The 16,953-nt window shown below is 38.6% G+C and overlaps 2 protein-coding genes across 2 annotated transcripts in view; both read left to right on the top strand.

Moving 5' to 3' along the window:
* Nucleotides 1-16,953, top strand: part of LOC107592725 (rab GTPase-activating protein 1-like) — a 112,437-nt gene that overhangs the window by 44,332 nt on the left and 51,152 nt on the right. The gene's annotated exons all lie outside the window — the stretch shown is intronic.
* LOC107592687 (probable G-protein coupled receptor 52) lies at nt 491-4,322 on the top strand. The gene is made up of 2 exons (XM_016282231.1): nt 491-1,879; nt 1,969-4,322. The coding sequence occupies exon 2, from the start codon at nt 2,424-2,426 to the stop codon at nt 3,534-3,536; it is 1,113 nt and encodes a 370-aa protein (XP_016137717.1). The 5' UTR covers nt 491-1,879; nt 1,969-2,423; the 3' UTR covers nt 3,537-4,322.

Here is a 16,953-nt window from a genome sequence, read left to right as displayed (position 1 = left end):
CCCCCTTTGGCATCCCTGCTAGCAACGGCAAGGTTGGGGGTTCGATAGAGAATGGTCTTGCGGCAGCGGAGGGATGTTAACAGATAGCTTTCTCTGGGAATTATAGACCTCCTTGTGTACAGTCAGTAAGGACAAAGTTGCGTAAGTTTTGTCTGTTTATTGTCTTTTTTTTTTTTTCCCCAGGCACCCTTTTTTGTCATCACATTCAGTTCAGAACGGCAAGCTCCACTCAGCTAAAATATGAAATTGTTTCGCCACGGGGCTTGAACATTAAGTGGCAGTGCAGCTGTGCAGGAAACATTAGCTGTCATTCTTGTAATCCCTTTGTATTTTATGAGCTCCTCTAGTTGTAATTATGTCTAGCAAACTTGTCAGTAAAACTGGTGAAGATCTACATTTGTGATTGTGTTAGTGCAGACTCAGGCGATGATATCTTTCCAGGGGAATGAAATCCCCCCCTCCCGGAGTCTCTTAATTTGTTCCTGTTTGTTGCACCATGTCAGCTGTTGTGAGGGAGGGTCCTGGCTAACTGAAATGCCTGGCAACTGTAACCAAGGGACAGGCATTGCTGCGCTTGGGCGCTGGTCTGTGTAAGTGACTTAAAGCAGGAAGAAAAACGAGAACGAGGGATAATAAAACACGGAGCTGTAGGAGACAACGGGAGGTATGGAAGTCTTTGATTATTTTTGAATGGGGAAACATCTTCAGGGTGTGCAGGAAGAGGAGGATAATGAAAAAAGAGGGAGAACATTGGAAGGAAAGAGAGAGAGAGAGAGAGAGAACAGTGTGCTGGGAGGAGTTGTGTGAGAAAGAGGACCTCAGGTGCCGCCAAAAGGGGGAGGGAGGAGAGTTAGAGCGAGCAAGAGCGGGAGAGAGAGGGGAAAGGAAGGAGGGAGCGAATGTGATCGAGAGGCACAGTGGAAGAGAGAGCGAGACAGAAGGGGGAGAGGAAACTGTGAGCCACTCACAGCATCTCTGAGCACCAGCAGTGAGGTGCTGCTCTCTTTTCCTCGTCTGGTTTCTAATTTGCCACACAATTTGGAATAGATCTGTTCAAAGTCTTACTGTTCTCATCTTTTTACTTGAATTCTTAATTTCAAAGTGCGTTTTGCACTGTGCACGCTCCAGGGAATTGCTGTCAACCTGCTTTGGCTCACAGGTCACCGAGAGCTGACAAGGACAAAAGCGGTACGCAGATCTTCCAGTTTTGGGAATGGACTGAGTATTTTAGAGGAGACTTTACAGAATGTGTCACAAAGAAGTTGGAGAAGAAGGAACGAGGTCTACCTCAGAAGGAAAGAAGCTGGGCATGTACAGCTAATCAGATGCAGAGGTTGGCATGCTATGTGATGTGCAAACGGTGGACTGACACCAAGAACATGTGGATTTAATACCTGTCCTGATGCGATCTGTGGAGACACCTTCACATAAGCAGCTATATACCTGTTTCGGAAAAACACAGGTCTCTCTCCTTTTTTACGTGACATGCTTTTATCTGAGGCACAGTGAAAGTTCATGAAAAGTAAATGTATTGGGAGCAAATAAGACCGACGCTGTCGCTGTGGCCCCCCCAGAACACGATCTTGAAATTTTGATTAGTTCCGTTTTGCCTCACTCAGACTCCCGCAGGCTATGAGCGGTGTTCTGCGCAGCGATAGCTCTGGCAACTCTCATATGCTGTTCTGTGTTTGTCTAGAGTGTCTGTGTTTTGATTCGGACTATAGAAACCCAAAGGGGGTCGAGACAGTGGCCAAGAGGACAGTATTCCAGAAGCAAAACATGGTTCATGTTATTGTTTGGTGACAAACTAATATGAACACATTTTTTGGAGACTTTTCCAACTCTTGAAATTCAATTTTTGTGGACTCAGGAGGAGAAGGTATGACCCAGGAACTTTCTTCATATATATTTTGTTACCTTTATTGGTTCTTGTCTTAATCCTTCTTATATTGACTTTTCTGGTCACAGGAAACCGTTTGATCTTCATTTCCTTATCCCACAAACCCTTCTACAATCCTGCACATTTTACCCTTAAGAGGACGCTTAAGGAATTGGTCGACTTAACTGCGAGTGCTTTGGACAATATTGCCAACTGGGCTTCAGCACAGATATGCAACCCTTTTGTTTCCAGCAGCCATAGTTTTGTTTGCCGAGGAAATATCTCTGTCTCACAATTACTGAACTGCTCCTAAGCATGACTGATTTCAGAGGAGTGCTAGGCACCTTTTTTTCTTCTCCACACGGACTGTATTGATTTTTGCCAATGCTCAATTCATTGAGTTCCAGCCATGTGAAAGACCGAGGTAAAGGGGAATAGGCAGAAGATTGAGATTGAGAAAGCACGGACAAGGGATCACGTTGCAGGTCATCTGCACTGTGTTTCGAACAACGGAACCTTATCCAAGTGGACAAGGTCAGGGACAATGAACCGGTCGGAGCTGATCGAACCGGTCCCCACTGTAAACAACAGCCTTAGCAGTCACTTCGGCATGTCCCTAAACCACTCCTGCCCCCTAGGCTGGGGGCAGAACAAGGTAGTGGAAGCTTGCGTCTTAGAGACTGCGGTCATTGTGTTGCTGACGGTGCTCATCATTGCTGGGAATTTAACGGTGATCTTTGTGTTTCATTGTGCCCCGTTGTTACACCACTACACCACCAGTTACTTCATCCAGACTATGGCCTACGCGGATCTGCTGGTGGGGCTAAGTTGCCTGGTTCCCACCCTTTCCTTGCTCCATTACCCAGCTGGTGTCCAAGAGCCCCTCACCTGTCAGGTGTTCAGCTACGTCATCTCTGTTCTCAAGAGCGTTTCGATGGCTTGTTTGGCTTGCATTAGCATGGACCGCTATCTGGCAATTACCAAGCCCCTCTCCTACAACCAGCTGGTAACACCCTGCCGCCTTCGCTGCTGCATCGTTCTCATATGGATCTACTCTTGCGTGGTGTTTCTCCCATCTTTCTTCGGCTGGGGTAAGCCGGGGTACCATGGGGATATCTTTGAATGGTGTGCCCACTCTTGGCCCACTTCTGCACTCTTCACTGGCTTTGTTGTGTGCCTGTTGTACGCCCCTGCAGCCCTGGTGGTCTGTTTCACCTACTTCCACATCTTCCGCATCTGCCAGCAGCACAACCGAGATATCAGCGAGCGACGGGCACGCTTTCCCAGCCAGGAGATGGAAACTGCCGAAGGGGGCAACCACGCAGGCCACGGGCCAGACCGGAGGTACGCCATGGTGCTCTTCCGGATCACCAGTGTTTTCTACATGCTTTGGCTCCCCTACATTTTTTATTTCCTTCTGGAAAGCTCCCATGTGCTGGACAGCCCTGCCCTCTCCTTTGTGACCACCTGGTTAGCAATTAGCAACAGCTTCTGCAACTGCGTCATTTATAGCCTGTCCAACAGCGTATTCCGGCTGGGGATGCGTAGACTCTCACAGACGCTCTGCTCCTCCTGCTCTTTCAGCTCCTGCACTCATGATGACAAGGACTTTGGAGAGCCAAAGCCACGAAAGAGAGCCAACTCCTGCTCCATCTGAAGATCTCAAAGGGTTGCTTAGATCAGTCATACGCTGCTAAGTGTTGTTGCAATGGATTTTAATGTAATTGTAACTCTTGGTCATTAGAAGAAACTACCAACAGTGAGGATGATGAAGTTGTCTAATAGTCATGTGATCTACATTCCCTTGTAAATATTAAGATAACACCTGCCTTGGTCCTGTAAATACCACAGAATGGTCACTGGCCACAACTTGTTTGACAACCTAGAGATATGCAGTTTTTAGAGCATTTGTGAGCAAAAAAACAAAGCCAAGGGGTGGGTTCAAAGCTCTCGCTTGTGATGGCTCTTTCCAAATATAGAGCACACTTGCTATTTTTAGATATATTACCCATGTTGCTGGATTGGTTGTTTTGATGTTTGTTGAATTAGTTTTGTGTTGCAGCTGTAACTGTAAAAACAGTTGCTTTACAAAACGATGAGAGCTAAAGATCTTAACTAGCTGGGTCTTCTCCTACTGGTTTTATGGTACAGTGTATCTTGAATCTTAAATTATCACAGGTAATTCACGTCAAAAGCGATGTAGCAAAGGACAAACAGCTTGGTCTGTTTATTTTTTCAAAATCTTCATTCTACATCTGATCTTTTTGTAGGAAATCTTGAAATACCACATGCGCAGAATATCAACAAATGCCTGTAATAGTTGTGGGCTGTAGTTTAGATCCCCAGTGGCGTAAAGCCTTAGCTGTTTGTAATTAGACCTATTTGCCTGCAGTGACCCTTTGAGAAACATGCAACACAGCATGTTTTATTTTTTAATTCATATTTTTGCAAGATCAGCTTTAACTTAACTTGACGTTCATATTACCTTAAGCTGAGCTTTTTTCACTCACTTTAATGTATGAATGTCCAAACGATTTTTGTCTAAAGTCTACAAATTGAATTTTCATTCTTACTCAGTTTGACCTCTCTCAAAGAGATGTTGTTTAATTTATTTATTTTTATAATTTTTTTTTAATGAGAGTTTTAAACGGTTGATGGGAGAATATGATTGTTTTTCAAATTAAAATGCATGTAAATTTTACAAATATTTTTTAAATACCAAAAAATTACATGCATAAATTTAGTTTTTCTTTTATTCTGTTTTAGTTTATACATTCCAATTCCAGTTAATTCATCCCAATTATTATCCAAAGATTTACTGATTTTCTGCACAGTTGTGTGACTGTTACAATATACTACTTGTCATATTTGTTTCTACAATTAGTATTTTTATGTTATTATGCATCAGCCATTATTTTTGTAACGATACAGAGAGTGCAATATATGGCTGCTTCTTTTTGAATTATAATACTTGGGTATTGTTTGGGGCAGCGTTAAACTCATTGCTTGAGTCTAGTATTGGTGGTTTAGTAAGAAACTGCTTTTTGTTGAAATTTTTTTGTGTGCATATTTCAGTTCGTTTATGCCTGTAAACTTTATTTGCTGATGGATGTTACAGCCCTGTACATGCTGAACTTCACAGCTCTAAAAAAAAAAAAATCACAATACAGCAACTAGGCTAGTTGATGTGCATTAGATAATGAAGAAAAGAAAAAGATAATAAGAATAGACTCTCTTTCAAATTAAATGGTGAGGCTGTTCTTTTTTTAATTCTTAATAACAACTTAAAGAGTAAATTGACTATTTATTTATTTATTTTTCAATGTCCAATGGATATGAAACTAATAAAATAGCAGTATATTCCTGTATTCATTTTGCTGATGAACCTATGTCGTCTCTGTCCATGTTTTTTTCTTGAGTATGAGAATAAAAGAGAATAAAAAAATACAATATATATATATTTTTTTAGTTCAGAAATTTTTGTTTGTTTGTTTTTGTGAGACTCTTTGGTTTTGCTGTCGCTGCCAGTACAATAAACGTGAACCGTAAACACTGGTTTATAATGAGTGCGTCTTTTGGATGTAGTTAATCTGGATTTCACTTAAATGAATTGAAGTTTTATCACTTCTCATTCTCTTTCTAATGTGTAGCTTTCTTGGTTTCAGCTTGTGATCCTGATTTCTCCTCCATCTCAATGTGCGTCGACCGACTGTGTAATGTTTTTGGATAGGTCCATAGAGTCTGGTCAGAGTTTAAGTTGCTCAAGGCTTCAGGGCAAACCGATCCCAGCACAACGGCCCCAGACTGCACACACAGCAGGGCTGGCACTCGATGGCTGCCTCTAAAAAGGTTACAGCTCCCTTCAGAAGGGAAAATTATACATGTGCAGTTAGAGCGAGGGGGAAAATTAAGTGACCTGTTTGTTTAATTTAGGATGAAGTCAAGTTATCGTCGAAAGAGATTAGTTTTCAGCTGTCGCTTGAAAATTGTCAGGGATTCAGCATTCCGGATAGGGGTGGGAAGATCATTCCACCAGCCAGGAATGGTGAAAGAGAATCGAAATGCAGCGCATCGAAATATAGCACCGTTGCGCTTAGGGCATCCCGTGTTCAAGTTCCATCTCACAGACCTTTCCCGATTCCGTCCCTCCTCTCTCTCTCCCACTTCGCTTCCTGTCTAACAACGGTCCTATCAAATAAAGGCAAAAAAAACACTGGTTTATAATGAGTGCATCTTTTGGATGTAGTTAATCTGGATTTCACTTAAATGAATTGAAGTTGTATCACTTCTCATTCTCTTTCTAATGTGTAGCTTTCTTGGTTTCAGCTTGTGATCCTGATTTCTCCTCCATCTCAATGTACGTCGACCGATTGTGTAATGTTTTTGGATAGGTCCATAGAGTCTGGTCAGAGTTTAAGTTGCTCATGTCCTCTAAGGCTTCAGGGCAAACCGATCCCAGCACAACGGCCCCAGACTGCACACACAGCAGGGCTGGCACTCGATGGCTGCCTCTAAAAAGGTTACAGCTCCCTTCAGTAGGGAAATTATACATGTGCAGTTAGAGCGAGGGGGAAAATGAAGTGACCTTTTTGAAATCTAATGAGCACATCAAATGTTTCCATGATCATGGGAGGCTTTGGACCTTGGCACCAGCATGAATAAAACATGAGTGCCCTCAGCGGTCACTAACAGTACGTCTCATTCCGCTTGCTTACACTTGTTATGTGACCTTAAAATGCGTACAACATACTTCCTGTATCTTGATGGGTTATCATTACTCAACCCAAATACCTTTTCCTCTTTGATTTGAAGTGACAATTTTATATCTGGCTGAGGTCTCATTGAAAAGCAGTGTCAGTCTTACTCTGGGAGATTTGAGAGCCTAGCGGATCATAATGGCTGTGTGGAACGATGTTTGGCCGGCACAGCTGCTCCAGGGCACTGCCCTTTGCCGACATTGAAGGTAATGCATGCCTCGTCACAGACGCTGACAAAAGAGGGCTTGTTTTTTTGGTCAAATGTATTAGTACAGGTTGTTTCAGGCCGTTTTGTAGCTCTATTTTTTACGTCACAAAATAGCAGACTGTTGAAAGTTAATAATTGGCATTTGTGCACTGTCACTCAAGTTATTTGTGATTTGAAATGATCTTGAATAACCAATGTAATGGCCAATATTATAAGTCTTTTTTAGTCTATATTTTATTTATAATTGATTCATTAGCTCTCAATATGAGTAGTTTCTGAATTTGCTTCATTTGGGTTTATTTCAGTTACATGTTCAGTTTCTTTATGCACAAAATAAATTCTCATATATTATAAATTAAACAGGGAACCTTCTAACTTGGTACGTTATGAAAAAATGAATTTTAAGAATTAGTAACAGACCCCAAACTGGGTCCGAACAATACATTTTGTTTGAGAGTTCAGGTTTTTTTAAATAATTAAGTGGACCAGCTCAAAATCAGACTACACTGGTTGAGCTGTATGTTTTTGATTCACTCACTCTTCACAAAGACAATATCATAAGAGTCATATGAATCAATTGGACTACACTGCCTATGCTCAATGTTTTTGCGTGCAGTCTGACACAGTTTGTGGCAGTGTTTTTTATGTACACTTTTCTATCTCATTTTGTTCAAAAATTTTAAGAATTAACAACAGGGCCCAAACTGTACCCTAATTATAAATTTTTAGTTTGAGTTTTTATTATTCATGAAGTGGACTAGCTCAAAAGAGTCATTTGTGTCGGCGCCGATAGCCTCGTGGGCAGCACATTTACGTTTACTTTTACATTTAGTCATTTTGCTGAAGCTTTTATCCAAAGCGACTTACAATTGGGGAATACATAAAGCGATTCTTCTTAAAGAGGCAAACAGACACAGGAAGTGTTCGTAATACCAAGTTTCAGGCATTGTTCAAATAAGTACACGCTAGAAAGTGAAAGAATAAATAAATAGAAAGACAAAGCTTTTTTGTTTGTTTAATTTAGGATGAAGTCAAGTTATTGTTCGAAAGAGATTAGTTTTCAGCTGTCGCTTGAAAATTGTCAGGGATTCAGTATTCCGGATAGGGGTGGGAAGATCATTCCACCAGCCAGGAATGGTGAACGAGAATCGAAATGCAGCACGTCGAAATATAGCACCGTTGCGCTTCGGGCATCCCGTGTTCAAGTTCCGTCTCACAGACCTTTCCCGATTCCGTCCCTCCTCTCTCTCTCCCACTTCGCTTCCTGTCTAACAACGGTCCTATCAAATAAAGGCAAAAAAAACTAAGTAATTTGTTTGTGAATCAGACTACAATGGTTGAGCTGTATGTTTTTGATTCATATGGTTTAAAGCGCATGATTTCAGCGATAATCAGAACCAAAACAGATGTTTTTAGCAGGTCCGAGCTGTAATGGCGCAGCTCTATTCTGGAAAAGGGGTCGGGGAGCAGCAGCTCATTTGCATTTAAAGAGACAGGCCTGAAAAACTGCGTGTTTCTGCTTCCGCTCAAAATAGGCATTTTCAAAATTATATTATAAATGATCTGTGGAGTATTTTGTGCTGAAACTTCACAGACACATTCTGGGGACACCAGAGGCTTATATTACATATTGTAAAAAGGGGCATAATATGTCTACTTTAAGAGCTGCACGCATCTGTTTTTCTCTGTTTACTTTCACTTTAGACATAATTAGCTGTGCTTATATGTAAACCTTGTGTGTTTTTGACAGTATTAGTGCAATCAGACAATAACTAACGTAACTAAGTAATCAGGTGCTGGCAAGGCTTTAAAGTCTTTAGTAAAGTAAATTCTTTATACATTTCTTTATAACACATTATACATTTTAGAAATGCATTGCTGAAACATGTTACAAAGACTGGGAACTATGTAGTACTTAATTGTGGAGTTAGACCATTAAACAGTTTTACAGCATTTTCGTGTTCAGGATTTTTTTGGACAGGGCTAAATCATGACTCGTTGACGCAATGGAGCCACCGAGCATGGCCCCTCCCCTAACACTGTAATAAGAGGTGTGTTCGACTTGAAGCAGCAGTGCGCAGACCAATTGGTGTGTGTCATCAAAGTACAGAGACCTATAGAGAGCAGATGGCTCCTTGCTTTCGAATTGCTCTCGCAGTACTTTAATGTCATACGCTGATTGTCCTGCACAGTGCTGCTTCAAGTCGAACATACCTAGTAACTAGAGCGCATTAGCATCAGTGGTTCGCCCACTCAATCGCGAGTTACTCTCATTACCATTACTCATTACCGTTCTAGCTAGCTATGCCTTTGTCAAATAAATGCATAACACCTGGTTGTTATGATAATTTACAAAACTGCACAGTCTCCTTATTTAAATTTATTTGCATTTGTCAGTTGAGAGATACGGCAGCTTTCCCGTGAGTGGGCGTGGTTTCAGCTCCATCAGCAGACACGCCCCCAGCATTTGAGAGCAGAGAATACTGCTTAATTGATACCTTATTTTATTTACTTGGCGTTTTTTTATCGTTCAACTTTGGCTGGGTGGTTAATAACACATTTTTCTGTGGTGTGACAAACTCAGTCAGAACACATTTAATATTGCTTTACCCGGACTTTAAAGCATGCGGAAATAATGTACTTTTGTGATTGCGAATAAGTCTCGTGAGTGTAACTCTACCGAATCAACATTTGATGTGAATGGGTCTCGCGAGTTTCAGTTGAAGCTGGATCTGGAGCCGCGAAACAGCGCATAATACAGCGCGTTGCTTGAGGTAGATGTTGTATTTTGTTAGTACATTTTTCATTATATTACTAGTGTTGCCTCCTTTGTTCACTATTACACTACTGCATATTATATTGCATCTGACACTGGTGTTGCTTAGTTTTGTAACGTGAGCCCACACTTTCAAACGTTTCACTCTTGCCACGACGACTGATTGCACGCAAACACACACCGCACATGCGCATGGATATCACGCGCACGTCGCGCAAACGTCGCCCGCATCATTCAGTGAAGGAAAATGGCAAGCAGCAGCTTCTAATTCGTCATTAACATTGAAGTATACAGAGATAAAACAACGCAAGTATCGATATCAGTATCGTTTGTCCTGAAGCTTATCGGTAGTCTGGTATTGGCCCAATTACGTACCGGTTCTCGGTATCCATCCCTATTTGTGGCTCTCCAGGTTTCAGGGTCTCATTATGGCTCCTCTCTGGTCGAGACTCTTGCTGATGCAGCCTGCACAAGAAAGCATAATGTCAGCGAGATGCTGGCGCAGGTTGAGCTGAGGATAACTAAGCGCTGGTCCCTATAGTGTTTTTTTTAGACCACATTCTGGTCATGCTTCTGTCATGCCCCTGACCTTTTTTATTGCACTTTCAGATCAAGATTTGAGGTTAGGTGCTAAAAGCAAAAACAGGCTTTATGCTACGCTAATGCAAATGTTAAGCGCATATTTTAAAAAAAACACACTGTTCTTTTTGTTAATACCATTGTGTTACTTGTTACTTTTGTTTGTGACTTAACTTATATATACACACACACACACACACACACGTATATATATATATATGTATACAGGGTTTGAAATTAACACCCGCCGACCTGCCAAATGCTGGTAAAAATCAGCTGTGGTGGGTAACGCTGTCAAATCACTAGCCAATTTAATGGGTTACTTTTCGTAAGTTATGTTCACTCATTAATTTCTTGGGGAAGTTCATGCAAGTCAAATCTGCGAAGGTTTAGCGCAAATACTGAACTCGTGAGACATCATTCGTGACTTTATCGAGTATATTGCAAAAAAACAAATAAAACACACATACAGAGGCATGCAGACGTGACGTGATGAAGTCTGGTTAGACCAACGCAGGCTTTAGTACGCGTGCGCATTTAGAGTGTGATCTTTTACTGCATGATTCAGTCTATTAATATGCATTAAGAATGATCACATAATTCAAGATAAGGGGTCAGAAAATTTATATATTCATATAGTTATATCTATTCATATAGTTAATCAATATCACAGGAAGAGTGCCGTTTTTTTTCTTAAAAAATCAGCATGGTTACAAATGTGATATTGATTTTATACAACAGTTCAATAAACCATAAATTAATATCAAGAGACTTACGTTTTAGACCCCATATTGGCTGTTTTTGAGCTATTTCTGCGCTATTTCGGCAACAAAAAACATTCCAGACACAGCACTGTTTTGCGTCTCTGAGCAACATGACGTTGTTTCGTTCCTGAATGAATCAACCGTTTAAATGACTCGGTTCAATCGGAATGGCTCACTTAACAGTGACTTGCTGCCATTTACTGGCTGTTTTAATTTCACATTTAAAGTATCTTCATTTTTTAAATAATTTCAAATATCAGTATTCAACATTTCATGTTTAAAATATCAAAACATTATTTATGCATTTGTAACTGCAGGCTAAAGCATTCCATGTCCCTCTAAGCTGCATTAACATGTGCAAATACATCTAAATGCCACTTCATATGAAACTTCTGCAAAGATGAATTTAATTGATACTGATTTCATTTGTTTAGTAACAGCCTAAATGTATTATTATTATAATTGACTGATTAAATGTAAGAATTTGACTTGAAAGATTATGCACACTTTTAGAAAAAAATGGCTTTATAAAGGTAAAAATGTCCATAAAAGGTAAAAATCTATTTAAACTTATTGGAAAAGCTTAATTTCTATCACTGCTGTGAACTGAGTGACCACACAAAGTATGAAATATATAAAAAACTTTAGGAGTCAGCTGTCCACGGTAGTCCTTAAGATATCAGCACAATAACACACTCAGCAAAATATCGTCTAATTATCTTTATCCATAAAATCCCAGAAAATATTGAGATATTATTTTTGGTCAATATTGCACACCCCTAGTACTGACACAAAATGATTTGCAACGGTTGCTTTGTCACGCCCAGTGTAGACAACCTCAAACTGTTGGTCTATTTCGGTCTCTCTTTTTTTTCTGGCTAATAGAAGTTATGAATGGCCAGTAACTTAAAAATTTAGTAGCCAAATTGGCTGGTGAGTGAAAAAGTTCATTTCAATCCATGTATGTATGTATGTATGTATGTATGTATGTATATATATATATATATATACACTGTATGTGTATATATATTATAAATATGCAGCAACTAGTGTTTAAAACCACGTCTATCAAATTTGTTTGCTGTGTTGAGTCTTACGTTAAGTCGCATTTGCCTGTAAGAGAGAACAATTTCGGGATTTCTCTTGATATTGCTTCTTTTCTCGTATACTTGAAGACATTTGTTCACCCTGCCAGTCTTTCATCCATATTCATGGACACAACCGAGTGAAGCTTACCGTCCAGGCCCGTGAATATTTATGAAAATCCTCTGTGTGCCATATTATGAATTCCTTTTAATATTAATCTGTGCCACCACACAGCTTCAAGAGGCGTTCTCCTCCATCAAAAGGGTTTGAGTTGCATGATGGTGAGTGGGAGGAACACCTGCCCCTCTCGGTTGCTAATCAAAGGTGAAGCACTCGTGCTCCTCATCGGACATGATGCTAGTCACCATTGTCTCTGTACCTAATGGCTGTTTATTAGGGCTCCTCTCTTTCACTCTCTCTAAATGGGATACCACTACTTGTGGTGTAAAGTGAGAGTTTAAAAGGTTGCCAAACTCACCCAGCCACTCTTCACACTGTTATCTGTGGGTGGTGTTGGTTAGTGCTTAGAGCTGTAGTAGTAGCCAAAGGTTGTAAGTTTGAATCCCTTTAAGTCTTTAAGAGACTTTCATCAACACTACAACTTTATTCTGGTGAGTCGTTACACTAGAAAACTTGGACATCGGTTTAAATTTAGCTTATTTCATTTTATTTAGTGCTGTCAAAATTAACTTATTAACGCAGGCGATTAATTTTTCTAGTTTCACAGCGCAAAAAATATTTAAGGCAGTTAACACAGGGGCGGATCTAGGGTTGGCCACCCCACTCACAACTGCTACTTCTGTCTCTTTTTTCTTGACAAGAATTGCATTTATTTAGACGCAGAACGTCTTTATGACTGCATCAATCAGGAGACTTTTCAGAAGCTCACTCCACTTCGCCTCAGCACCAGGCGCGAGTCAAACGAGTGCAGAAAAGCTACAGGTGACGAGAAGCTTTAGTAGAACAACAGTGAATTGCGGTCAGATGAGATGTGTTCAGGGCATATGTCAGTAAAAACAAATTTTCCTGTCCTGTCAGATGTTATATTGTGCTTGTAGCATGTGCTCTTCAATTACATGCACTAATACGACGGCGCACGCTGTAGCCTGTATCATTTCATATTAAAGCGCGAATGAATCTATGAACATGTGTGTCAGATCCGCGTCACGTTCAGCAGCAGCAGCTCTTAAAGTAATAGCAGCCAAATAACTAATAACCCAGCTGCTGTGATGTCTGTTAATCAAAGAACAAAAGAAAAAAAGAAATCAATAACTTTTGTAGCTTTTAAGGATTCATTTATATTTAATTTAGAATTTAGTGTTTGATAACTTTATTCAATTTCTGTATATTTCCTGCTTGTTGAAGGGCACAGGTAAATTTATGTGAAGGTTTATGTGAAGATTGATTTAAGTTCACTTAAATTAGAAGTTGTTATTTTTTAAAGTTTATTAAATGTTAAAATTGATAGCTCTCAATTATACTGTAATGTTGAATGCCTAAGTCAATAGGTTAAATATTAGGGAAAAAAATAACAATTTCCTAAAGACATCAGTAGTATTGGTATCAGTGATACTTGCCTTAAGTCATAATAAAAGATGCCACTAAACAAATATTAAAAATATACTGTCTTTATGTTGTTTCTACATTAATTTGACGATTGAATGTGAAGTTATTGCAATAAAAAAGTATTGTAGCGAATTTAGCTCAACGACAGGAAATATGAATAATAAACATCCTGTATCAAATTTCTAAGTGTTTAAACTGTCAGTGTTACAGCCATTCCTGATCTTCCCATATTAGTTTTGCACACGGCTCATTTCCCACTTTAACCTAAGTAAAGCTCTTTCCTTCGTTAACCCTAGCCGAATTAATCTGTTCATCTGTAATGAAGCCGCCTAATGGTTTTTGATGTATTATGCAATACAGCGCAAAGATCCCACACTTAGCGGATGATTAGCAATATAGCCGTGAGGTCTGAGGATTCTCCCACTCTGGCCTGCCGCCCCTGACCCACTCATGAGCAGCTGAATAGCCCGCGGTCTGTTGACGGTAACACTCACTGACAGCTGTCCACTCCTCGCTATTAGGCTGGTCGCATGCCCGTCCGAGGATACCACCATCTGTCCGTTTGTACATGCTGGAGCTGAGGAATTTTGGCAAGTTTGGGAGAAGTCTTTTTTGGTCCATGACTGTGGCTTTCAAAGCTGGACTGGTTTGCCAGTCGTTTCATTGTCTTAATAAGTATCAATTATTTTGTAGCATCTTGCCAGAAAATAGTCAATGAATTGATCACTGATTGAAAACTTGGTAAAGGTCTTGAAAGACCTGACTTGCAAGACCAAAAGTCAATTTTTGACTTTTTTAATTATTATTTTGGGGGAAGACCCCAAATAAAATGGGAGTTATTAATAAACTAAAATATATATTAACATATATATTTATTGCTTTTGATAAATTTGAATTCTTTTGTTTATATATATATATATATATATATATATATATATATATATAAAAACACATATATATATATAGATACGCATCTTGCCAGAAAATAGTCAATGAATTGATCACTGATTGAAAACTTGGTAAAGGTCTTGAAAGACCTGACTTGCAAGACCAAAAGTCAATTTTTGACTTTTTTAATTATTATTTTGGGGGAAGACCCCAAATAAAATGGGAGTTATTAATAAACTAAAATATATATTAACATATATATTTATTGCTTTTGATAAATTTGAATTCTTTTGTTTATATATATATATATATATATATATATATAAAAACACATATATACATATAGATACACATACGTATATATAAAATATCAGAGTTGAGTAGTAACTGATTACATGTAATCTGGATTACATAATTAGATTTCGAAAATGAAGTACTTGTAATTAGATTAAATTACATTTTAAAATACTCATAATCAGACTACAGTTACTTTTTATTGATTATTTGATTATATATATTTACACATTATTCATAATTTATTCTTTTTTTTTTTTTTTCTAAAATGCCCACATGACATGCAGGTAAACAAAATAGTTTATTTTTAGTAAGTGTTTAATTTTGACTGATGTTATTTTAAAATGATTTAATGATTTTAATTTTACAGTTTTATGACTTAATTATTAGCTTTTCATTAAACTCACAAACCCCCAGCAGTTCCTTCACAAACTCCAGTTTGGGAAACCTTGACATAATGTAATGCTTAATTCACTTTATATTGTTAATAACAGCAAATGGAATATATATTCTTTGCATTGTAATATCAGTATGGTACAATATTATCCTATTTAAATCAATGTGATAAATGAGTTACGTTAAAAGTAATCTTAAAGTAATCAAAAATTACTCTGATTATATTACCTAAAGTGTGTAATGTAATGGATTACGTTACTAACTAAAATTTTTGTCATGTAATTTGGAATCAGTTCAGTAATCTACCCAGCTCTGTATATAATTATTATTATTATAATTTTTTGTTTGTTTGTTTGTTACCAATATAATGTTATCTTGCTGGCTGACAGATAAAGTTTGCTCAAATTGACTGATAATAAGATAATATTGAAAGCATCGTTTTCAATATATAATAAATAAAATATTACAAATATATTTTTTTAAATCCTAAAATTATTAAAAAAATAAATAAAAATGAATTATAAAATTATAATTATATAAGTTACATAATATCATATAATATAATCTTTTGTAAATATATAAAAATAATTGCTGGTGCAATCAAAGAAAATGTTGTCATTGCAAGTAAAAATCTGAACTAGCAGAAAAATAATTGTTGACTCCTGGTTTGAATATATATATTTGGCTCATATCCACTGGCTTGATGCCAGTGCCATTGCAGCTCCCTCAGGAGTGAACCCAGCTGTTCAGTCCTGGCAGCTCACGAAGACCTGCCATCCCCAGCAGGCAGCCTCCAAACTTGGCATGTCTTCACACTAACTTCCCCCATTCTCTCAGGTGAGGCCACCTCTGTGGGATGCTCTGTGGGATAAACCACGTTGCTTTCCAAGGGATTTTGGATAGCTCGCTCTAAATGAAATACCATGAGACATCCGTTCCGTCTCCAGCAGGGTCCTTGGAGTATCACCAGACTTCATTTGGCTGCACCACAGCGGCCAGCCGTAACACCAAAGCGGCTAAGCAGCCTTCCCCAGAGAACATCGATGGACCCCCTCCCGCTCTGGACTTGCCTTGAGACGTGGATTCATTTTAAATGAAAATGAATGCCGAGATGTTATGTTCTCACGTGCGGCACCCTCTCCTCTCCCGTCCCCATGGATGTTGAGCTCTCAGGTGGTTGTTGCAAGACTATTACGGCATCTGGTGCCACAGTGGAGGCAGGAGAGCTCCAGATGTTCCTGTGAATGATAAGGGCGAGGAAGAAAGGAGGAGGTGGAGGTGGAGTTTGGAGGGTAACAGAAGAGCGGCTATTTTAGGCAAAGAGAATCTGTGCAGCACACTTGTGGATCAATGTGACATTTGTTGTTAGATTTTTGTCCAGATCTTTTAATTTAATTAAAATTACATCAATTATAAACTTTCTCATTAAATACTGTCTGTTCAAGACATTGTATATAATTGTTGTAAATTGTAGTTTTTTTCTCAAAGTAATTGAAAAATATGAATGAAAAAACTGTAGACTATGATTGTTCAAGTCATTACATACGGTGTAGTCAGGTGATGTAATTTTTTTTTATTAATGTATTTATATAGATAGATATAGATGATGTATATATAGAGATAGAGAGATTACAATTATTCATCAAAAATTACTTAAAGTATAAATTGACTTAAATATTATTTAAAATTAATTTGTATATATTTTACTTGAGTATTATATTTTTATATCTATATTTTATTATATCATTATAGACTGACAC

This window comes from Sinocyclocheilus grahami, unplaced genomic scaffold (genome assembly GCF_001515645.1).
Source record: "Sinocyclocheilus grahami isolate Dianchi unplaced genomic scaffold, SAMN03320097.WGS_v1.1 scaffold157.1, whole genome shotgun sequence".
Classification (NCBI taxonomy): domain Eukaryota; kingdom Metazoa; phylum Chordata; class Actinopteri; order Cypriniformes; family Cyprinidae; genus Sinocyclocheilus; species Sinocyclocheilus grahami.
The sequence above is the reverse complement of the archived record's forward strand: the minus strand, read 5'-3'. Positions and strand labels throughout refer to the sequence as shown.